The sequence below is a fragment of the Panthera onca genome, chromosome C1, assembly GCF_046562875.1.
Source record: "Panthera onca isolate mPanOnc1 chromosome C1, mPanOnc1 haplotype 2, whole genome shotgun sequence".
Taxonomy (NCBI): Eukaryota; Metazoa; Chordata; class Mammalia; order Carnivora; family Felidae; genus Panthera; species Panthera onca.
Genome location: NC_138346.1, coordinates 187,377,282 through 187,400,688, shown reverse-complemented (window position 1 = coordinate 187,400,688; position 23,407 = coordinate 187,377,282). Strand labels below are relative to the sequence as shown.

Here is a 23,407-nt window from a genome sequence, read left to right as displayed (position 1 = left end):
GGAAGCCGTTAAAGAGTGTTGACTGGAGCTCTCCTGGTTCCCTGGGATAGTGCTCCTGTAGAAAGGACATGGTGAAGATCTCCATGGATGTGTTTGTGAGGAAGTTCCAGCCAGAAAGGTACAAACTTTGGAAAGCGGGGAAGGACACCACAGTTATCGACCATACTCTGCCCACGCCAGAAGCAGCGGAGTTTCTTAAGGAGAATGAACTGCCTCCAAGAGCCAGAAACGAGGAGGAGTGTCCAGAGGAGGATGGCATGGAAGGGATTGAGGATGGAGAGGAGGGTGACTTAAAGAGAAGGTAACCCTACAGGCTCTGGGCCTAGCTCCCCCCCGGTTTAAGGGAGGGGTGTCTGGCAACTTCCATAACCTGCCAGGAGGCTGTTTCTAAGTGGGGTGTTTGAGCCACAGCGGAGGGAACTTTCTTCTTGGTAAAGGCTCCAGAATCCCCAGAGCGAGGGCATTCAGGCTATTTCTTACAGCTGTCACCCAAGAGTGATCACCTCTGTATGCGGGCCTGTAATTGGCTGGAGCAGAGGTCACATAAGAGAGCATGGCTCCCTCTGAGCCAGAAAAGCCACATTTTCTCCTTACCATATGAGACATTTTTTAAAAAGGAGAGTATGGTGGTGGGAATGAAACTCGCAAGGGCAGGGGGTGGTGTGAGTGAAGTTGGCCAGCGCCTTTGGTGTCTGAGCCAGAGGATCTGGGCCACATGGAGGAGGAAGGAACATTTGTGGGGTACCTGCTGTGTGCCAGGTGCTCTGCATACCTTCAGCTTCACATCACATCTTTGAGGAGGATGGTGATACTCCTATTTTCCATTGGGTGGAACAGGCTCAGAGAGGTGAAGTCCCTTGTCTCTTCTACAGATAAGAGGTGGGACTGAAGTGTGACGCATAGTAGACAGACCCTGGCCATTCACTCATTTGGGGCTATGTGTGAATATGTATGTAGGTAAATGAACTTGCGGCCCCTTAAAAAGTTGGCTCTCCTTCTTGCAGCCTAGCCAAGCATCGTATAGGGACAAAGAGGCACCGAGTTTGTCTTGAAATACCCCAGGAGGTGAGTCAGAGCGAGCTCTTCCCCAAGGAGGAGCTGAGTACGGGACAGTACGATATGACAGAGTGCCAGGCTGCCCTCGCTCCCGTGAGGCCCACCCACAGCTCCGTGCGGCAAGTCGAAGACGGCCTTCCCTTCCCAGGTTAGTTGGTTATATTTTCCCCAGAGATGTAACTGCATTCTGTTCTGAGTTGGATGCCATGTTGAGTGCAGGGTCACAGATACAGAAAAGTGGGGAGGTGGGTCTGTGAGGACAGAGTGTCAGTGCAGTGTGAGAATTGGTGTGAGAAGGCACTTTGGATAGGGACATGAGGGATGAGGGGTGGAAGGTAGGGGAGTCCCTCTCCCTCTACCTGGTGAGGGCTCAGGGAGACGCTGAAGGTTGGTGAAGTGACAGTGAACCGGCTCTTACGAGAGAGGTGGGAGCTTTCCAGGTCGGCAGGGAGTGGGGGCACATAGAAAGGGCGCCCAGAGGGGAGTAGCAGGGGTGATGGTGTGCAGGTGTGGAAGCACGTGAGCTTTCTTGGCTGTAATTTGGGAAGTTGGCATTGGTGTCCTGTAATTTGAAGATAAGGGTGGGAAGGGCTGTGCTAGCAGATGAGGCACGAGAAGTAGGAGTGAGATGGTGTGTGGACTGGCTGCCGTCTTAGAGTTTGCGCACGTCGGGGCTTGAGGGGCCGCTTGTATTTTGGGAAGGAAGCGACGTCAAATGAGGCGTGGTGGAGCAGTCACTGGGAGTTGTTGCGGACAGACTTGTTGGGGGGGGGTCTCGCTTCAGTCTCAGGTGAGGCTTGGAGCGTCTGTACTGAGGGTGCCCTGGTGTGTCTGCAGACACCTGGATGGCACTATGGATGGGGCCCTGGGGCTGGGCTCCCTCTGTTGAAATTTTCTTAAAAAAATTTTTTTTTTAAATGTTTGTATTTATTTTTGAGACAGAGACAAAACATGAGCAGGGGAAGGTCAGAGAGAGGGAGACACAGAATCTGAAATAGGCTCCAGGCTCTGAGCTGTCAGCACAGAGCCCGATGCAGGGCTCGAACTCACGGACTATGAGATCATGACCTGAGCTGAAATCGGACGCTTAACTGACTGAGCCACCCAGGAGCCCCTCTCTGTTCAAATTTTCTAGCTTTTGAGGTCACCAGGTCTCTGCTGAGCTCAGGCCTTTGTTTCCTGCAGGAGACTTCTGAGGAAACAGCAGCTGTCACTTACTGAGTGTCTGCTGCATGCCGGGCTAGGCCCCCATCGTAGACGCAACTATGGAGATAGGTGGTAGACGGCTTGCATTCCACAGGACAGAACTGGAGGCCCGGCGCGGCTGAGCGGTCAGCCCCAGATCACACAGTGACCCTGGAGGTGACAGAGCCAGAATATGACGCCAGGCCTCACTTGCCACCCACGTTCCTTGTGCTGTGCCACTTTGCTTTTCAGTAGCTTCAGACATGCAGGAGGAAGTTGGCTCTGGCCAATGTGTATGTGTGTTTCAGATTATTCTGACTCCACGGAAGTCAAATTTGAAGAGCTTAAAAACGTTAAACTGGAAGAAGAGGATGAGGAGGAAGAGGAGGAACAAGAAGCGGCTGCCTTGGATCTTTCTGTGAATCCTGCCTCTATAGGGGGACGCCTTGTCTTCTCAGGTTCCAAAAAGAAATCATCTTCTAGCGTGGGCTCCAGTTCTTCACGGGATTCTATTTCTTCCGACTCAGAAACCAGTGAGCCTCTGGCCTGCCGAGCCCAAGGGCAGTCGGGAGTTCTCACTGTGCACAGCTATGCCAAAGGGGATGGCAGGGTCACCATGGGAGAGCCCTGCACCAGGAAGAAGGGTAGTGCCACCGGAAGTGTCAGTGAGCGGGAGCTGGCAGAGGTATGGGCCCTGGGCAGCGCTCGTGGGGGAGGAGCCACCCTGGCAGGGGTCCCGTGGAGGGCAGGGAGTCTGGGGGCCAGGAGGTGCTTCTGCAGGTGTCCAGGATGGCAGGGGAGACCCCCAGAATGGACCTCCAATCTGCAGTGTCCGGCAGAAAGCCAAGTGGTGTTGGGTCCCTTCCAGTTTGCTCTTTGCCGGGAATTCCTTTTCGCTTGCCCCTGGGTGACAGTTGCAGAGAATTGCAGCCTTAGTGACAGCTGCAGATGTGTAGCTATCAGGGCGCCCTCTGAGCCTCCTTGCCCTAGAGCATGAGGGTTACAGGGGTAGTGCTTGCAGCCCAGATGTTCATCTGTTAGGGACAAGGTGGTCTTCCTTACTCTAAAATTCAAGGTTTTTTTCCTTACAAAATCTTTTTTTTTTTTTTTTCAGTGTTTATTTTTGAGAGCAAGAGAGTACAAGTGGAGATGGGGGTGGGTAGAAGGAGAGGGAAAGAGAGAATCCCAAGCTGGCTCTGCACTGTCAGCCCAGAGCTGCGACGCAGGGCTCGATCCCATGACTGTGAGATCATGACTTGAGCGGAAATCAAGAATTGGACACCCAATGGATTAAGCCACCCCAGTGTCCCCTTTTTCTTACAAATCTCCGCTGCCGTGTAGTTGCCTGGAGGGATTCTCCCTCCACTCCCCCCATACGTTCTTCATCTTCAAGTGCAGCATTGTTGACAGAACATCCTCTCAGAGACCAGAATGAATTCCCAAAGCTGTAAATGTGAACGTTTGTTCAGGCTTCCTTCTAGAACATGTTGTCATCAAAAGCTGTTCTCTGTTTTGTGTAAAAAGGCTCTTGGTGGATCTGAGTGGGATATAGCAGAGCTGTATTGAATGCAGCCAGACTCATGCCTACCCAAGTGACCTGCTCTTACTCCCCAGCCTCACGGCTTATGTGGGTCAAGTTGCAGCTGTGAGGCGGGAGGGGGGGGTGGTGGAGGTGGGGGTGGGATGGGGTTAGTGGCAGATGGAGATCAGTGCAGAAAGGTTTCATTTATTCCCCATTTCCTTACTTTGGTCTTCTAAAAGTTTTTATTATGAAACTTTTATTTTTTCATTTAAAATTTTTTTTTAAGGTTTATTTCTGAGAGAGACACAGAAGCGGGGAGCTTCTCTGTGTCACAGAGAGACACTGAGAGCGGGGGAGGGGCAGAGAGAGAGGGAGACACAGAATCCTAAGCAGGCTCCAGGCTCTGAGCTGTCAGCACAGAGCCCGACACGGGGCTCGAACTCACAGCCAGCAAGATCATGACCTGAGCTGAAGTCGGCTGCTTAACTGACTGAGCCACCCAGGCACCTGTATTATGAAACATTTTAAAAGTATGCAGATAGAATAACCATCACCAATTGTTTACATATACTCATTGTCTCTGAATGTTCACGTTTGGCGTATTGGCTTTCTCTTCTCTTGGCTGAAGTGCTGACCCTGAGTACATATTACAGTCCTTCTAGTTTTCCCAGGAGTCCCTTTTTGTGGTTGGTTTGTCCCTTGTCTTGAATACCCGCATAACTTTCCTTTCTGCCTTCCCTCGATATCAGGGCTCAGTTTCTGTAGCTCTCCTTTCCCCTGTGCGTGTCCCTCCCTCCATCTGGGTGGGAGCAGGCAGGCAGATAAGCTGAGGATCACGTCTCCTTCTCACTGCTTCCAGTAGCTGTTGTCTGCTCTCCTGTGGCAGCTTCCACAAGAGGCGGCTTTCCAGCTTGGACACCAGAATCCCTCACAGTCCCCGTTGCCACATCTGAGCCATTCTTCTTCACAAAGCTCCTCTGTCCTCCTTCATCCTGCTGTCACACTACAGGTCACGCTGTCCTCTTGCAGCATCCTCCTGACATTCTTGCCTGCTGTTGCACTCACAACCACAAAAACAGCTGACAGTAGCAAGGAGTTACTACACGCAAGATACTTCATACGCCGTTCAGACTCTGTTACTGCTCAGTTAATCTTACCAGAGTCAAGGGTCAAGGTTGTGTGTGTGTGTGTGTGTGTGTGTGTGTGTGTGTATGTAACCCACTTTTTCCTTCCCAAATTAGGAACTAGTTAAGGAACGAATCATACAGGTGTCAGGCATATGGAGCGCAGAACGTCACTTCATTGCCAGTAAAAATGATTGAAGAGAGTGGCTTTAAACCTATGGCCAAATGGCTTTGCTGCTCATTTACCCTCAGTGACACAGGTTACCTACCTGGTCACAGGTAGTCCTGGAGGACGCAGGCCTCTCCTAGTGGCTGAACATTTCCCACCTGCCTTTCATGTGTTGTGGACACAGACCCCAGCGCACTCACTCTGCAAAAGGCAGATTCCAGCCAAGTGAAGCTCATTACCATCCAAGTGTTGGGGAGAAAAGCCAGGAAGCCCTCCACATGGGAATGTGCTAGGGAGAAGGAGGCTCCTCTCTGACATGCTTCTTATTTCTGCTCAAAAATCATTGAGTGCCTTCCTGGCTCCTGTTTACTTCTGTATGGCCTTCTCAGCTGTAGTCTGGTGGTAATGCCCTTCTCTGCTCCATCCCCACCCAACCCTCTGTCCGCCCCCTCCTTGATGTGCTGCCATCTTGGAACTACTTCAGATTCTCTGAAGATACCTTGGCTGCTCTGCCCCTTTGCTTTACTCCGTCATCACTTAGGTGTGCCTACTCTGGCGTGGACTCTGCTCTCAAAGAGCTCATAGTCTAGGTGCGAGCAAATAAGGGTGTTCCTTAGGGATAAATCTTGTAGTCCAGGTGGAAGAGTTAGCAGCTCAGCCTGGGGTTGGCGATGCGTTTGGCGAGACTGCAGTGAAGCAGGCATTGTAGCTAGGCCGAAGGTTTGCAGGAGTACGCCCGGTGGCTGGAGTGAAGTTGGGAAGGGAATCTGGAAGAAGAGTGTGTTCCGAGTGGTGATGGTAGCTTGTCCAGAGTCAGAGCATTTGGGGGACTGCACTTGGTCTCAGGTTCTGAGAGGAACTTGGGAGATGTTGCTGGAGGGTGTCAGGAGCCAGGTCGTAGTGGTCTTGCCTATGTTCCACGAAGCAGTTTGAGTTTGGAAAGTTCACCACCATGTGGTTTTTGAAGTTTATTTTGAGAGACATAGCACTCGAGTGGGGGAGGGGCAGAGAGAGAAAGAGAGAGAGAGAGAGAGAGAGAGAGAGTCAGTCAGTGCAGAGCCCGATGTGGGGCTTGAACCCATGAACTGTGAGACCATGACCTGAGCTGAAGTCAAGAGCCAGACACTTAACCGACTGAGCCACCCAGGTGTCCCCAGAATGAATTTTTAAATGTACAAAGATGCATATGGATAAATAAACCCGCATGTGCTCCTCACCTAGACCCGATGGTTGTCAGTGCTTTGCCACATTTGCCTCATCTGTCCTTTTGTCATTTGAAGTGTGTTAAGTCACAGGTGTCGTTTCTTCCCCACTTGGTGTTCCCTCCAAAAACGGGTATTTCTGTGATCACTGTGTCATTATTGTGCATAGCAAAATCAGAAAACTTAGCAGCATCTAATACCCAGTCCAAAATCAGGCTTCCCCAGTTGTCTAAAGTGATTTTATAGTAGGTTTGTTTGAATCAGGGTTTAGTCTAGTCTCACACCTTGTGTTTATTATGTCTCTTAAATCCCATCTTCTAAGGCAGTGCTCCCTCCACTCCCTGACTTACTCAAGAAACCATGTCAGTTATTCTTCAAGTTGTCTGGCAAAGGGTTTTTTAAGCTCTACACTAATGTTTTAGAAGATTGCTTTGAAAACAGTATAAAGGTTTTGGGGTGGGGAGAGGAAGTGGGCAAAATTAGAAACAGCAGAGGTTCTCCTGAAGGTGGTATTATGGATGATTTTCATTTCTTACATATATGAATTATTGGAATATTTTTTATGACTGCCGTGTATAATCAAATATTTCTATTTCGGGAGGAGCGAAAGATTTGCAATAGGGAAATCAATTTGGAACCTGTTCCTTTAGTCTGAAAGAGAGGTGGAGCGGACCTGGACTGTCTAGTGGTGACAGGGAAGGGGAGCAGGAAGTGGACCTGAGGGCCACTGTGAGGGCAGGAGCACAGGACTAGGGGGCTGGCTGTGGGGTGGGTAAGGAGGTGGGCGGGGGTTGACTCGGGGTTCTGGCATGAGTTACCGGATGGATAGGGGTGCATCAGTGGAGAAGCCAAGGGGTATTTGAGCGTGGCTCTGGAGGTGAGTTCAGTTTTGGGCCATGCTGAGTGTGACCGGCGTGTGGGGTGGGTGACGGAGATAATGTGAGCACAGACATAAAGCTCAGGGGGGGTCTGTGGGAGGCAGTCTCCAGCAGGGTATCGAGGGGCATGGAAGAGCTCACCTGTGGAGCAGGAGGAACACTTTTCATCGTTAGGGTGGAGGTAGAGGCCGGGGAAGAAGAATAGCTTGATGTTTTGGGGGACTAGGAGAAGGCCATGTGTCCAGGCCCGGGGGAGGAGAACGACTAAAGAAGACCTGGGAGCAGTGGCCAAGTGTGGCTGTGTTGTTGGAGTTCATGAGGGTGAGGTGTGGGGACTGGATCCTGAAGTCTGAGCAGGAGGGGAGGGTGTGGGGCTCCAGCATACGTGGACATAGGAGGGGAGGGCTGCAAGGTGGTTTGTTTTTTTCAACTTGTAATTAACTCCTTTCATTTTATTATATTTAGTTTTAAAAGTTTGGGTTGATCTGTTTTTAATATATGTAAAATACACATGACCTAAAATCTGTCATTTTAACCATTGTTTAGCGTCTAGTTCAGTGGCCTTCTATACATTCTCATTTAGTGTACGGCCGTCGGCAGGCTACAGATTATGTTGAGGTGGGAGGAGTCAGGGAGTCCTCGGCATAGGTCTCCCGGAACAGTTCTTTGCTCATTGGAACCCGGCTCTTTTCAAGTCACTGCTCCCAGAAACCTTTCATCGCTCCCGTCTACTTTCCTTCCTCCTTTGAACACCTGCAGCACTTGGCTTCTTTTTAACAACCGTGCATCTTGGTCTCAGCACAGTTGTCATAGGCTGCAGAAGGTAAACTAGGAGCCACTCCCTGTGCCCCATTCGCCTGGCTTCTTGTGGCCCCAGCATGGTCCTGGGGCTTGGGCCGTGAGCCTTCTGTAAATGTGGAAGGAATGCAGGGAAGTTAGTTGTAGTAGGAGGCTGACCTCAGGATGGATTGATTGGGTGGAATGGGGGACTGACAGTCAAGGCTTGGGGCAGAAGCTGAACCACTTTGTCTATCCCTGGAGAGGTCTAATGGCATTGTATCTATATTTGGAAACAGCTGGGTTTTGAAGAGCACCCTTGTGTCCCTCCTACCCCTACTTTGAGCATCCCCTGCAGTGTAATTCAGGCCTCTTGCTGTTCAGTTTATGTGACGCTCTGTGTCGAGGGCCTTGGTAAAAGCACCCAGATCGACTGACTGCTGAAGCATCAAAGCTTCAGAATTTTCATTTAACTGCAGACAGAGCTACAGTGATGTCTGCTGTAAAAGTTCTTGTTTAAGCTGCTTTGGAAAAGTGAGTTCCCAAAACCAGGAGGGCACAGTTCTTCTCTGTACAGAAGAAACCCCATCAAGAACATTGACCTTGACCTGGGTACCTGATGTTAGACGAGGGAACATAGAACTCAGGAACCTGAGATGTGGCTTTCCTGCAGGCAGGGCCCTGGGAGACTCTACCTGATGTCCCACTCCATCCTCACACAAGATCCTTGGTGGGGCAGTGTTCACTACTCCCACACTGGTAGTGGATTGCTCCTTGCCTGGGCTCACACAGCTAGTTGATAGACTGAGGTTTGGACCCAGCTCTTGTTACACACTGAAGGGATTTAGAAGTCGGAGCACATCTCAGGAAAAGGAAAAGGCAGCGCTCTGAGCAAGGCTGTGGGCACCATGTAGCAGGAGGAGTGCTTTGTCCAGAAGATGAGAAAACGTGGAAAGATATTTTACTATTTGATAGACCTGACTAATTTGGTCAGAGGCAACATGATGGTAGTGGAAAGGGCAGAGACTTGAGACTCACACACCAAGTCCCCCTCTGGCTGGGCCATGAGCTCCTTGAGGCTAGGGATCCTGTGTCACCTGTGTCTGCATTGCCACAGCACCGAACCCAGTCTGCTGGGTACCTATGCTGGTCCTGTAGGAAGCACTCAGAATAAACAGGTGTCTTCCTTTCCCAGAGCTGCATTCTGGTGTTCTTTGTCTTGATCCCTCTATTTCCTACAGTACTTGGACCTATAAATTGATTTGTCTCTGTCTCCTACCCCATATTCATGTCCTATTGCTGCTTAAACAAGTTCCCATGAACTGGGAGTCTTAGACCATGTTTATTATCTTCCGGTTCTTTAGTTCAGAAGTCTGACATGGGCCTCACTACGCTGAAGTCAAGGTGTCAGCAGGACTGTGTACCTTCTTGGAGGCTCCAGACTGAGACTCCTTGCCCTGCCTAGCTTCTTCAGACTGCCCATATTCCTTGGCCTTTTTCTTCCATTTTCAAAAGCAGCCAGATAGGGCCAAGTCTCGCTCACATCACATCACTTGGACACACCGAGTGTTCTGCTTCCCTCTTTGTTACCATTTTTAAGTAGGTTTCAGGGGCGCCTGGGTGGCTCAGTCGGTTGAGCGGCCGACTTCGGCTCAGGTCATGATCTCGTGGTCCGTGAGTTCGAACCCCATGTCGGGCTGTGTGCTGACAGCTCAGAGCCTGGAGCCTGTTTCAGATTCGGTGTCTCTCTCTCTCTCTGACCCTCCCCTGTTCATGCTCTGTCTCTCTCTGTCTCAAAAATAAATAAACGTTAAAAAAAATTAAGTAGGTTTCACACCCAACGCAGAGCCCAGTTGTGGGACTTGAACTCACAACCCTAAAATCAAGACCTGAGCTGAGATCAAGAGTTGGATGCTTAACTAAGCCACTCAGGCACACCTCTCATCATTAAGCACTGTTTGATTACATTGATTACCTGCCCAGATAATCTAGGATAATCTTTGTATTTTAAGTTTATCTGATTAGTATCCTTAATAGTCTTGTCATATTAACATAACATTCACAAGGGTTAGAATTGCACACCTTCCTTGTTCTACCACATATCTTCATATCTCTTCTTCCACACATTTTTTCCCTCTCTGCCTATAAAACCATATTCAGTCTCTTTCCTGAAATACAATTATAGGAAATTCCCTTTTCAGGCTATGATCTCATTTCTTCCCTTAATCTTCTCAAGAAGAGTCTCTGATGCATTCATTCCTTAGTTCCTTACTATCTGCCTGCTGGAACTTTCTCTGAAAGTCCTGAGACCTCCCAGTTGCTGAGTCCCTTGGCCACTTCCTGCTCAGCTCTTATGTACCCTTTGGCACTGCCTCTTTCCCCTCCGTGAGCCCCTCCCCTCCTTGCTTTCTACTTTCATCCTACTCCGCACCTGAATCTCCCTTTTTTTCTCTTGTCTCCTATCCTGGAAGGGCTTAGTCTCCATTCAGTTTATCTTCCACTGGTAATGTCATCCACTCCCATGATTGCAATTCTGAACTTGATGCTGAGGATCCCCAAATCTACAGCTCTTGCTCAAACTTGATTTTTTTTTTTTTTTTAAATGTTTGAGAGAGAGAGCCTGCAAACACGTGAGTTGGGGAGGGGTAGAGATCCGGGAGAGAGAGAATCCCAGGCAGGCTCCATGCTATCAGTGCAGAGCCTGTCTCCAGGCTCGAGGATCCCTGAGATCATGACCTGAGCTGAAATCAATAGTTGGATGCTTAACTGACTGAGTCACCCAGGTGCCCCATGCTCAGACTTATTTTCTGAACCCTCAGGTTCAATTTCTTCTTAGCCCCTGGGTATTTCTATAGAAATGGGGCAGTGTACTGTGCACAGCCTGTTTAACTTGGCTTGTTACTACTGCCTCTTCTTCATCCATGTGAGTCCTGTTGAGTCTCTCTCACCTTGGCGATCCAGGCTGGAAATCCCATCATTTCTGTTCCTTTATTTTGTCCTTTTCTTACTTCCTGGTCCCCGCCACTACCATATCCCAGATTTAGGCCTGTTATCTAGCAGGTCTTCAAAGTGGGGAGTGCAAGAAGATTGTTAGGGTGCGGAAATAAGATGATGGAAGTTTATTTTATTTTTTTTAATTTCATTTTTTTATTAAAATATTTTTCAATGTTTCATTTACCTTTGAGAGAGAGACAGGGTGCAAATGGGGGAGGGGCAGAGAGAGGGAAACAGAATTTGAAGCACGCTTCAGGCTCTGAGCTGTCAGTACAGAACGCAGGGCTCGAACTCCCGAACTGCCAGATCATGACCTGAGCCGAAGTCTGTGCTTTGAGCCCCCCACGTGCCCCTCAGTAAATATTTATTGAATGAATGGGCCAGTGGACACTCAAACTTGTTTGAATTCATGTTGGGAAGGGCAGGCTCTGTTCTTCCTGGACACAGCCTGCTCAGAATTTGGTTTTTCTTGGCATTCAGCTATGGGTTCTGTGATTGCACGTGGAGCCTGTGGGCCCAGTGTGACTTTTCTGAAGTGGCCCTGCCCTGCCACCACTTCTTCCTAGTGCTCCTAATGAATTGGTTTTTGTCACAGTTGCAAAGTAGCCCTTTTCCAGGCCTCAATTCCTTGCTTAATGGGTTTTGCTAACTCCGTGTCTCCTAAAGGCAGGATGACCCCAAGTTTTTTTTTATTTTAATCACTCTCGTTTATTTCCCTTTGCTTGTTTGTTTTGTTTCTTAAATTCCACACAGGAGTGAAATCGTATGGTGTTTGTTTTTCTCTTACTGATTTATGTCACGTAGCATTATATTCTTTAGCTGCATCCATGTTGTTGCAAATGGTCAGATTTGATTCTTTTTTTTTTTTTTTTTTAAGGTTTATTTATTTTGAGAGACTGCGAGTGGGGGAGCGACAGAGAGAGAGAGAGAGAGAGAGAGAGAGAGAGAGAGAAACCCAAGCAGGTTCCACGCTGTCAGTGCGGAGCCTGATGCGGGGCTCAAACCCATGAAGCTGCGAGATGATGACCTGGGCCAAAACCAAGAGTCAGACACTTAATTGACTGAGCCACCTAGGCGCCCCAATATTTCATTCTTTTTAATAGCTGAATAATAGTTGTGTATATATATCACTTCTTCTTCTTTTTTTTTTTTTTTTTTTTTAACATTTATTTATTTTGAGACAGAGAGAGACAGAGCATGAACGGGGGAGGGTCAGAGAGAGAGGGAGACACAGAACCGGAAGCAGGCTCCAGGCTCTGAGCCATCAGTCCAGAGCCTGACGCGGGGCTCGAACTCACGGAACGTGAGATCGTGACCTGAGCTGAAGTCGGCCGCTTAACCGACTGAGCCACCTAGGCGCCCCAATATTTCATTCTTTTTAATAGCTGAATAATAGTTGTGTATATATACCACTTCTTTATACATTCATCAGTAAATGCTCACTTGGACTGCTTCCATAATTTGGCTATTATAAATAATGCTGCTATAAACAGGGGGTGCATGTATCCCTTTGCATTAGTATTTTATATTTTTTGGGTAAATACCTAGTAATGTGATTACTGGATTGTAGGGTAGTTATATGTTTTATTTTTTTGAGGAACATCTATACTGTTTTCCAGAGTGGCTGCACTAGTTTGCATTCCCACCAACAGTGCAGTAGGGCTCCTTTTTCTCCGTATCCTTGCCAACATCTCTTGTTTCTTGTGTTGTTGATTTTAGCCATTCTGACAGGTGCGTCAGACATTTGACTGAGCCACCCAGGCACCCCTTATTTTTTTTTTTTATTTTAGAGCATGTGTGTGCAAGTTGGGAAGAGGGACAGAGGGAGAGAATCTCAAGCAGGTTCCACGCTCAGCATGGAGCCCCGTGTGGGGCTCAATCCCACGATCCTAGAATCATGACTTGAGCCAGAATCAAGAGTTGGGGACATTCAACTGACTGAGCCACCTTGGCACCCTTGCCCCTTTTTAATTGAATTATTTGGTTTTTGGGTGTTGACTTGGAGAAGTTCTTTATATATTTTGGATACTAACCCTTTATCAGATATGTCATTTGCTGATATTTTCCCCCATTCCATAGATTGCCTTTTAGTTTTGTTGATTTTTTTTTCCTTTCCTGTGCAGAAGCCTTTTATTTTGATGTAGTCCCCAAATTTACTTTTGCTTTTGTTCCCCTTGCCTCAGGACACCTATCTAGGAAAAAGTTGCTATAACCAATGTCAGAGAAATTACTCTCGGTGCTACTTTGTGGGATTTTTATGGTTTTAGGTCTCACATTTAGATTTTTAGTCCACCTTAAGTTTGCTTTTGTGTATGGTATAAGAAGGTGGTCCAGTTTTATTCTTCTACATGTTGCTGTCCAGTTTTCCCAACACCATTTGTTGAAGAGATCATCTTTCTCCCATTGGATATTCTTTCCTGCTTTGTTGAAGATTAATGGACTATACAGTTGTGGTTTTATTTCTGGATTTTCCATTCCATTGATCTATGTCTATTTTTGTGCTATTACCATACTGTTTTGATTACTGTGGCTTGGTAATGTAACTTCAAATCTAGAATTGTGATGCCTTCAGGTTTCTTTTTTTTTAATGTTTATTTATTCATTGTGAGTGAGAGAGCACGTGAGCATGCAGAGCCCAACACAAGGCTTGATTCCCCAAACTGAGATCATGACCTGAGCCAAAACCAAGAGCTGGAAGCTCAACCAACTGACCCACCCAGGCATCCCTGCTTTTTTTTTTTTTTTTTTAATGTTTATTTTTGAGAGAGCATGTGCTCTTGAGCTTGAGCGTGTGCTCAAGGGAGGGGCAGAGAGAGAGAGAGGGAGATAGGATCTGAAGTTTGCTCCTCCCTGACAGAGAGCCTGATGCGGAGCTCAAACTCACCAACCGTGAGATCATGACCTAAGCAAAGATCATGACTTAACCCACTGAGCCACCCAGGTGTCCCCTGCTTTTCTTTTCCAAGATTGCTTTGCCTATTCGAGGTTTTTTTTGTGGGTTCATATGAATTTTAGGGTTTTTCTAGTTCTATGAAATATGCTGTTGGTATTTTGATAGGAATTGCATTAAATGTGTAGATTGCTTTGGATAGTGTAGACATTTTAATAATTGTTCTTCCAGTTCATGAGCATTGGAATGTCTTCCTTTCTTTAATCATTGGAATGTCTTCAGTTTCTTTCATCACTATTTTCTAGTTTCCAGAGTACAGTTTTTCACCTCCTTGGTTAGGTTTATTCCTACGTATCTTGCTATTTTTGGTGCAGTTGTAAATGGGATTGTTTTCTTATTTTCTCTTTCTATTGCTTCATTATTGGTGTATAGAAATGCAACAGATTTCTGTAGATTGATGTATCTGTGACCTTACTGAATTCGTTTATTAGTTCTAGCAGTTTCTTGGTGGAGTCTTTCGGGTTTTCTATATAGAGTGTCATGTCATCTGAAAATAGTAAGAGTTTAACTTCTTCCTTACTGATATGGATGCCTTGTATTCCTTTTTCTTGTCTGAGTGCTATGACTAGGAGTTCCAGTTCTGTGTTGAATGAAGTGAAAGTGGACATCCCTCTCTTGTTCCTGATCTTAGGGGAAAGGCTCTCAGTTTTTCTCCATTGAGTATGATGTTTGCTGTGGGTTTTTCACGTATGGCCTTTATTATGTTGAAGTATGTTCCCTATAAACTTACTGTTTTGGGAGTTGTTATCATGAATGTGTGTTGTACTTTGTCAAGTTCTTTACCTGAGAGTATGACAAGTTTTAAATACACTGGAAAGAAACTCTCATGGTATTATTACTGATTCAGTCTTGTACATCTTAAACCTAATTGCATTTGCTCTGATATTATGTAAACACAGCATTAATTTTGTCAACTTTTGCTTTTGTAGCTACGTTAGGGTTTTAGATGCGCACTCTGTCCTGTCTGCTGAGGAAACGAACTCAAGAATGAATAGTGTCAGTTAGAGCTGAGGGCCTGACAGCACATAAGGAGAAGCTGGCCTATTTTACTTTAATGGGTCAGCTGTTCCTCACCCCTTTGGATGTCCTCTAGCTTTCAAGTCCAATGGCCCGGCTGCCTGGCTCTTTGTAACAGGTGCTGCTGGCCTTCTGGTCCAAGAGGAGGGGCACCTGGTTTCTCTGGGGCTCTCAGAGACATAATCTCATGACAGTGAGCTCAAGGGAGGGGCGTGACTCTCCTGTAGAGTGTGTTTATTTTTGGTACATTTGTTTCAGGCTGCTTCTGAGAACAGGACCTACGCTTACTAGGCACAAATTTTGTCCTAAAATTTTTACATAATCCTAGTTTAAATTAGTTTGGATGGTATTGTCATTTTGGCTTTTCCTAAGACAGGTGTTTTCTGGGTTTGGTTTTATATTTATGTCTCTAGGCCTGTCTTTTCCCTTGGCTTTCATTGTAAGACTAACTTCTGCTATGACCCAAAGTGGAGGCAAGACCAATTTGATTTCCTCTTCTGGTTTGCCCAGGTGGCCGATGAATACATGTTTTCCCTGGAGGAGAATAAGAAGTCCAAGGGCCGTCGTCAGCCCTTAAGCAAGCTCCCACGCCATCACCCGCTTGTGTTGCAGGATTGCGTCAGTGATGATGGTAAGTGTTTTCTCTCTTAACCAGGAAGGGGAACGTGGCTCACCCTATAGGACTTGCTCTGACAGGACATCAGGAGGCAGGGCTGAGCGCCAGGGGTGGGCCTGTGGCTTAGTTCTCCCAGATGCTCCACAAAGAGGGCAGGATCTCATTTGTTACTTACTTCATAGTCAGATTTCTTTATATGTCTGTGTGTCTTGGAATATGCCTGATACAGGATGATCACATGCAGGTTCTTCTCTTTCTTTACTAGGAGGTACAGGCTGATTTTTCTGGATAGCATTTCTTTCAATGATACCAAGCCCAATGCTGAATGTGTAGCTACAAAGATAACTAAGATATGTCCATGCCCCCAAAAAGCTTACAAGGTAGTGGGGCAAACTGACAGGAAAACAGATCTAAAGAAAGGAGATGCTAATCTAGGGAGGGGGAGCTGGAGGATAGATTCAGAGGAAGCAGCTCAAAGGGCCAGGCCAAGGTGTGGGGCAGGCAGGAGTGAGGTGGGGGGAGGCTAAAGAGGGAGTGCCTTTTTCTAGCAGGCCTTCAGGAGCTTTTGACGTGTTTTAAGTGGCCAGATTTACATTAGAAGTGACTGCATATTGAGAGTGGCTTTGAGGGCAACAGATGGGCTTTTGCTGTGGTCTCTGAGAGCTAGGGGAGGGTCTGGAGCAGGATGATGGTGGTTGGGGTTGGGGAGGGATGTAGTGAAGGTGTTGGGAGGTTAAAGCCAGCTGGATTTGGGGGTTGGTTGTAGACCTGTGAGCTTGGTAGGGTCCGGAGAAGCCTGGGTTCAGTGCCTCCCTGACTTCTGGTTGTGGTTGGGTTTGGAAACCTACGTCCAGTGTCTGTGGAGGATGTAAACTTGGGGCTGAGCAGAGGTGGTGTTTGGTAATGTTATTGGGGTACATGAGGCCACTGGTGGAGAAACATAGAGGAGGGCGAGCAGAGGTGGTATTTGATACCTTTTTAAAAAATTTATTGGGGCGCCTGGGTGGCTCAGTCGGTTGAGCGTCCAACTTCAGCTCGGGTCACGATCTCGCGGTCTGTGAGTTCGAGCCCCGCGTCGGGCTCTGGGCTGACGGCTCAGAGCCTGGAGCCTGCTTCCGATTCTGTGTCTCCCTCTCTCTCTGCCCCTCCCCCGTTCATGCTCTGTCTCTGTCCCAAAAATAAATAAACGTTAAAAAAAAAAATTTATTAAAGGGGCACCTGGGTGGCTCAACTCAGTTGAGCGTCTGACTTCGGCTCAGGTCATGATCTCGGTTTGTGAGTTAGAGCCCTGCATTGGGTTCTCTGCTGTCAGCGAGGATTCTGCTTGGGATCCTCTGTCCCTCTCACTGCCTCTCCCCTGCTCACATACGCTCTCAAAAATTAATAAACATTAAAAAAATTATTAAAAATTTTTATTTAAGTGCAGTTGACACGCTGTTAATGTTACTTCCGGGTATACAACTTAGTGATTCGGCAACTTTGCCTTTCCCTGTGCTCCCCATGAGTGTCGCTGCCATCTGTTCACTATCTTTACCTTGAGCACACGCGGCCACTCTGGAGAGGGCAGAGACTGGGGTGGGGAGACAGGAAGAGGAGCCTGTGAAGGAGACAGGGGGGAGTAGACAGCGGTGTGGAGCAGAACCGGGAACTGTGTGTGTTGCTGGCGCTCAGGGAGTTGTTGCCATCAGCGCAGTGAGATCAGGAACGAGAGCATGGGTGAGTCTCTGGCAGGTCCCTTGTCACTCTTCACTGGTGCCCGGGCCCTTCCTGCCCTGTCCTTCCTGACACCAGTGGCTGTGTGGAAAGATCCAGAGTTCACCAGCCTCTCTGCTCCATAAGTGAGCCCCACGTTCCCTTTCTGATCTGATGCCGGTGCCCATCTCTACTGTTTTTCTTGGTAGAAGGATCGTGATACACTGGGTGAGGAAAGTCTCTTGAGATCAAAATCTCTTGAGTTCAATGTAGGCCAGACCTTGAGTTCAGAGTCTTAGGAAGTCCTCTTCCTCTGGCCCATGTGGGGCTTGGGATCTCTGGGTAGCAACAGCCTGGCTTCAGGATTTACCCCTGCAACCCCCCCACCCCCGAAGGCTCTAAATATAGGTTGTAGAAAATTGGAAAAGCAAACAAAGTTATAAAGAGGACAATAAAATTACCCTGCAAAGGTGACCACTTGCACGTCTTCATGTGTTAATCTTCTGACTTTTCTAGTCAGTCATTAGAGTATATCCGTGTATATGTTTTTATGATAGTGTAATTGAGATCATAAAATACAGCCGCCCAACTTTTTATGATAAATTTCCATTGTGGAAAGCACTGTGCACGCCTCCTGTATCCAACAGCTGCCATGTTGCCGTGGGCGCTGTCTCCACAGGCGTTGATGAACTTGCTGTACACGCACTTGCTGTCTCATCTGAGAGCGAGCTGGAGCCCTCCAGTCACTCGAAGTGCACCGCGAGGTGCTTTGCTCAGGATTCTCCTATACAGATACTTTTACCACACCTAGGAAAATAAGCAGTGTTTTGTAATATTGTCTTATCTTCAGTCCATGTTCATTTTTCCCTGCTTATCCCAAAAATATGTTTTATAGCTTTTTTTCCTTTAAACCTATAAACCAAACCAGAGTCATCCATTTCAAAGTTTTGTTTCTTTAGTTTCTTTTTTTTTTTCTTTAGTTTCTTTTAGTCAAGCATGCACACCCTGCACCCCCCTCCCCGCGCCCCCCTCCCCCCCCCACCGCTGCCATCAAATTGTTTTTCAGTTGAGGCATAAAATACTTGGTGAAATGAACACATCTTACCTGTTACGTCTCCGTGATGTCTTATGTATGTAAACTGTAAAATTCCTGCGGTTTTCACTTACCATGGTGAACATTTTTCCTCATCATTACAGTGTTCACGAGTGAAGTGATTTTTGGCCACCTATGGTTTTGAAAACAGCAGACATCACTGTGTTAATCTTCCTTTTCTGATTGGGTACCTGTTGCTTTTTCTTCTAGTCTGTGTCGGTCACTCTTGTTCTGGTTAGGATAAGGAAAATAGCCGCTTTGGTTTGGCACCGTTGTTCTTGCTGGACCTGGCTGTGGCTTATAGAGGTTGATTTTAATTGTCTGCAGTGGCCTCCCTACGTTACGGTACGCTTCACTCAGGTCCCACATGAGGCAGCTGCCAGGTCTCATTCGGTTAAACAGGACTATGAAGGCAGAGTAGGTAACTGTTTATCTGCACTGAGCTGCAGTTGCCGGAAATGAACAAATAAATAAGCATGTCGTGGAGTGTTGCATGGGCTGCTCTGCCTGAGTCTCTAGGGCTTCCTCAAAACAGTTCTGTCTTGGTCAAAGCAAGACCATTTGAGGGGTTGTAGCTGGGGCCTCCTGACGGTCACACATAGCTAGATGCCAGGCGTGGGGTGCCTAATGTGGTGGAGCTGGCGTGGAGCTGCTCTGTCAGGTGCTCCAAATCCATACATGGACTGCTTTGGGGACTCAGTTGTCAAAGAAGAACATCCCAGATATAACTTCTTATATTTCCGTCACTTGGGGGAGGATTTGGAGAAAAGCTCTGGATTTATTTATTTTGATATGTGTTGCTTCTTCAATCAAGGATTGCCTTCATTCACCCATAATCCTCGAGTTAATGTGTTTTGCTACCTCCTTGACCCTGTTTCCATGGGGATCGATTGGCCTGTGCCCTTCCGATTGAGGGGGGACCTGGAAAGTGTGCACCTTTGTTGCCTCCATCTTGTTTTGCGAGTGTAGGTTTTTGTTTCCATTCAGCAGTGTGTCCCTTTCTTCCAGGAAGATGGCAGCCAGAGGGGATTTTCCTTCCTCAGCAGTGCTGAGGCCGGATGAATCCTATGCTTTGCTGTTTGGAGTAACGAATAGATAGAAATTTGTCATCTAGACCAGAGGTCTGCAGAGGTGCTACACCTTCTGTCACATATCCCACTGTCTTTCTCTGAGTCCTATAAAAATGTAAAAACAGGGCCACCCAGGTGGCTCAGTTGGTTAAGCGTCCGACTTTGTCTTGGGTCACGATCTCGAGGTGCGTGAGTTCAAGTCTTACACGGGGCTCTCTGCTGTCAGCACCTCTGCTTCAAATCCTCTGTCCCCCTCTCTCTGCCCCTCCCCTGCTTGTTCTGTCTCTCTCAAAATAAATAAAGTTAAAAAAAAAATGTAAAAAAATTTTTTTTTGTTTTTACATTTTTAAAAGCTCCCCAAGTGGATTGCATTTGGCCTGCAGGCCGTTGTTTGCTAGGCCTTGGTCTAGACTCAAGGTGTTCCATCCTTTGGCTGGGAAAGAGGGTTTGTCTTGGACACACTCTGCCTTCCTCTGAGACAGAGCCAGGATGGTTGCGGATCCCTGTTCAGAAAGGCAGATATCCCACTGGCCTTTCCAGAGGGAGCTAGAAAGTTCTGACTAAGGCACATGATGTAAAAATTATTAAGCTTGCTATTTCCTTGTGTGTGTGTGTGTGTGTGTGTGTGTGTGTGTGTGTGTGTGTGTGTTTTTCCCCTTGTTTCCCTTCAGTGTAACTAAAGAGAAAACTCTTAAATAAGGACTCAATATGCTGACGTATTGGAGGCAGCAAGCAACATGGTTTCTGGCAAGACCCCGTTGTACTGTGCTGCCCAAGGGTTGAATGCTGGCAGTTTTTAGGGGAGAGGAGAGTGGGCTGAACTCCTGGGGCAAGAAGAGGGACTTCTTCCTGGCAAGAAGTCTGAATTCCTGCCAGAGAGGGGGCTACGGACAGGACTGTGCAGTTTCATCCAAGTACTGAAGGAGTCTATTGGAAATCGCTTCTGCCCTTTGCCTTTATGATCTGTAGGATCTTGGCTTTAGGCCAAACCTGAGACCAAAAGTCTGGGCTGAGCTCATCTGCTTTCTAGGCAGAGCTACAGATGTGTGGCACTGGTACCGACTCATGTTCTGCTTCCTGCTTTAGAGTCCTCTGAACAGCCAACCCCCGAGGAGGAGGCTGAGGAGACAGAGGCCTGGGCTAAGCCCCTGAGCCAACTATGGCAGAACCGACCCCCGAACTTTGAGGCCGAGAAGGAATTCAATGAGACCATGGCCCAGCAGGCCCCTCACTGCGCTGTCTGTATGATCTTTCAGACTTACCATCAGGTAAGTCCACTTCGTCCTTTGTTTACCTGGGACCTGCAGTCCAGAGGGAGGTGGGGTTTAGTTGTGGGTACATAGCTTGTCACTGGTCATCTTGGGAAAGGTGCGTTCTTCTGGTGTTCAGTGCCCCATCTGAGTGATCTGAGTGCTGGCCAGGCTACTCTGGCCAGGCAGATAATCTAGCAATGGGGCTTTTCACTTGACAATGGTTTGCAGAAGAGCTGGAGTGTGGCTTAGCCTTGACTTGGTGGGTTTCCCTGCACCCTGTGGCACTCGCATTGTTTGCAGAGGAATCTTGCTCTTTTGTAATTATTCTAGGCAGTGATGATTCCTTCCGGGTGGTTTTTCCTCCTGGCCAGTCTGGAGCACTGTGCCTTTCTTCAGGACAGTCTGCCAGATTCTCCAGTGTTGTGTCTTCCTTTCTCATTGCCACCGTGGGTACTGGCAGTACCCAGAAGGAACTAGGGGAGGGACTGCGGGAGGAAGTGGAGGGGGAAGCACTGGAGCTGAGCTTGTCTGTGCCCCTCCCCGTCCTGGGGCACTTGATGGTAGCCTTCGGGTTCAGCTTGGGAAGGTCGGGAATGCATCTACAGGGGCACGTGCCGGGTGAGCAGCTGAGGTTCACCTGGGACCTGCACAGGGCGGCATGTGGATAACCAGTCCTCTGTTGGTTAAGGTGGCATGGCTACACTGAGCTGGCACAGCCACAGATTCACGCTTGCCAGAGAATGGAACCTCAGGCCAACATACTTTGGATTAGCAGCTCAGTACTTCTTTCCACTGACGAAAAAGCAAAACTGAAGTGTGTGTACCCTTGGCCTGCGAGACAAGTGAACGGACTGGGTGCACTGTCAGCAGGTCCACTGAGAGGGCCCCAGGGTTTCAGGAGGGGCACATGCTTAGGGGTGACATGTTTTGGGCCCTGTCCTTGAAATGGTGGTGATGGTGCCATCCATAGACAGAGCCAGCAAATATTTGCAGTCAGGGTGTTTGCCAAGGAAAGTATGTGGATGTTCTTTCTGGGCATTCTTTCTGGAGGGACCCGAGCCAGGAATCACAGGTGGGGCTCCAGCCGTGTGGCAGTGCTGCTGCTCAGGTCACGTGCTGCCATGGGGCCCAGGAGGGATTCCGTGCTGGTCCATTAGGAGCACCTGCTCTGGGTCCTCTCCCTGGGTACGGGCCACCATGCAGTGCAGCGCATAAGGGAGCCCACAAGAGCAGCCTCGCTAACGTCTCAGTGCATTTTATTACCACTTGGTTTGGGAAGATTGAAATCCCAGTTGCCTCTTACCTTGCTCCCTTTCCTTAGTTGTCCCCAGGGTCCTTTGTTTGATGCCTCTGTGAGAAATTGAATTGGAGTCATTAGAGGTAACTTCAATTAGCAGCTCTGGGATAATGGCTGTGCACCCGAGAGCCTTAGCCACAGAGTCCTACCAGGAAGAGAGGCGGCTTTCTGCTGACAGAGCAGGTGGAAGTGGAGACACAGGCGCATGTTCACGGGATTCTGGGAACTCTGCACTGCTGTCTCTCCTTAGGTGGAGTTTGGAGGCCTTAGTCAGAGCTGTGGAAACGCTCCAGATTTAGCCCCCCAGAAGCAGAGGACCAAGCCATTGATTCCTGAAATGTGTTTCACCTCGACTGGCTGCAGCACAGACATCAACCTTTCTACCCCTTACCTTGAGGAGGACGGCACCAGCCTTCTAGTTTCCTGCAAGAAGTGCAGTGTCCGGGTCCATGCCAGTGAGTGCCTCCGCTTTTGTCTGCGTCTTGACCCAGAGGGCCTGAGCCTTCTCACTGCAAGTCTCACCCCGTGTTGGCCTCCCTCCAGCCTCCCAGTGGCACCCCCAGGTCCCGAGTGCAAAGATTGCTCTCGTGTTCTTGGGGAGTTTGCTGCTGATGGAGTTGGGAGTTTCACTGACTTTGGGTGCGTCCTTGTACGGTCAACCTTGTGCTGTTCTCTGGGCTGTAGATGCCAGGAGGGGATTAGTAGTCCCTGCTGCTCCCTAGGTGTTTGTACCAGTGGACCTACAGGCTCTGACTTTTCGAGACCTTGGGCCATAGTGTATGGGTGAATCCTGGGGGACCCTGACTCTAGAATTCAGGGGTTTTCCCGTAAGACTTGGTCGCAGCCTTCAGACTCATGGTATGTGAAAAAGAGTCACAGGTCTGCATTCTGACTCTGGCCTCTGGGTTTAATTTGCTCATCTTGGTGTCCTTGTTAGGTTGCTATGGAGTACCCCCTGCAAAGGCTTCTGAAGACTGGATGTGTTCTCGGTGTTCCGCCAATGCCCTGGAGGAGGTGAGTGTGTCCACAGTGTTGCTGTCTTCCCCCTGAGACTCGGGATTTGCTCAGGGCCAGGCTTTTTCGTGTGGACTTTCTGTCCCCAGCAGTCTGTACAGAGCCTGGTACACAGTGATGTTAGAGAGTGCGTACTGTCAGAATAAATCTCCCCAGACAGTGTGGTTGCTGCCCAGCTGTGGCAGGGCATGAATGGAGTCTGGAAGCTGTGTTTGCTACATTGTGTCCAGACTAAGCAGAGGCCCTCCTGTGGACAAGCTATAACCCCCTTTAAAGAATGCATTGGGTTTGGCCATCAGAATGGGGTTCAGGTGGTTCATTTTGTAGCTTTGTCTTCATCACTCCCTGCCCCGGAACCTAGCAGTACCCCACATACAAGGCAGAGTCCTGTAACGCTTCCAGTTTGAGCAGAGTATCATTGGTTACAGTTGATAACAAACAGTAACAGCAAAGAGGATTATGTTAAGTCAAGTGGAATACTTGGTGTACTTTAGCCCC

General features: G+C 48.2%; 1 protein-coding gene across 3 annotated transcripts in view; it reads left to right on the top strand.

Annotated features, from left to right (window-relative positions):
* KDM4A (lysine demethylase 4A) overlaps positions 1-23,407 on the top strand; it is a 46,396-nt gene that overhangs the window by 12,775 nt on the left and 10,214 nt on the right. For all 3 annotated transcript variants that reach the window (XM_060621859.3, XM_060621858.3, XM_060621860.2), the window contains exons 9-15: positions 51-301; positions 1,005-1,204; positions 2,550-2,926; positions 15,385-15,505; positions 20,432-20,613; positions 22,146-22,350; positions 22,833-22,909. In XM_060621859.3, coding sequence (XP_060477842.2) covers positions 51-301; positions 1,005-1,204; positions 2,550-2,926; positions 15,385-15,505; positions 20,432-20,613; positions 22,146-22,350; positions 22,833-22,909 — 1,413 coding nt within the window. The remainder of the gene's footprint in view (positions 1-50; positions 302-1,004; positions 1,205-2,549; positions 2,927-15,384; positions 15,506-20,431; positions 20,614-22,145; positions 22,351-22,832; positions 22,910-23,407) is intronic.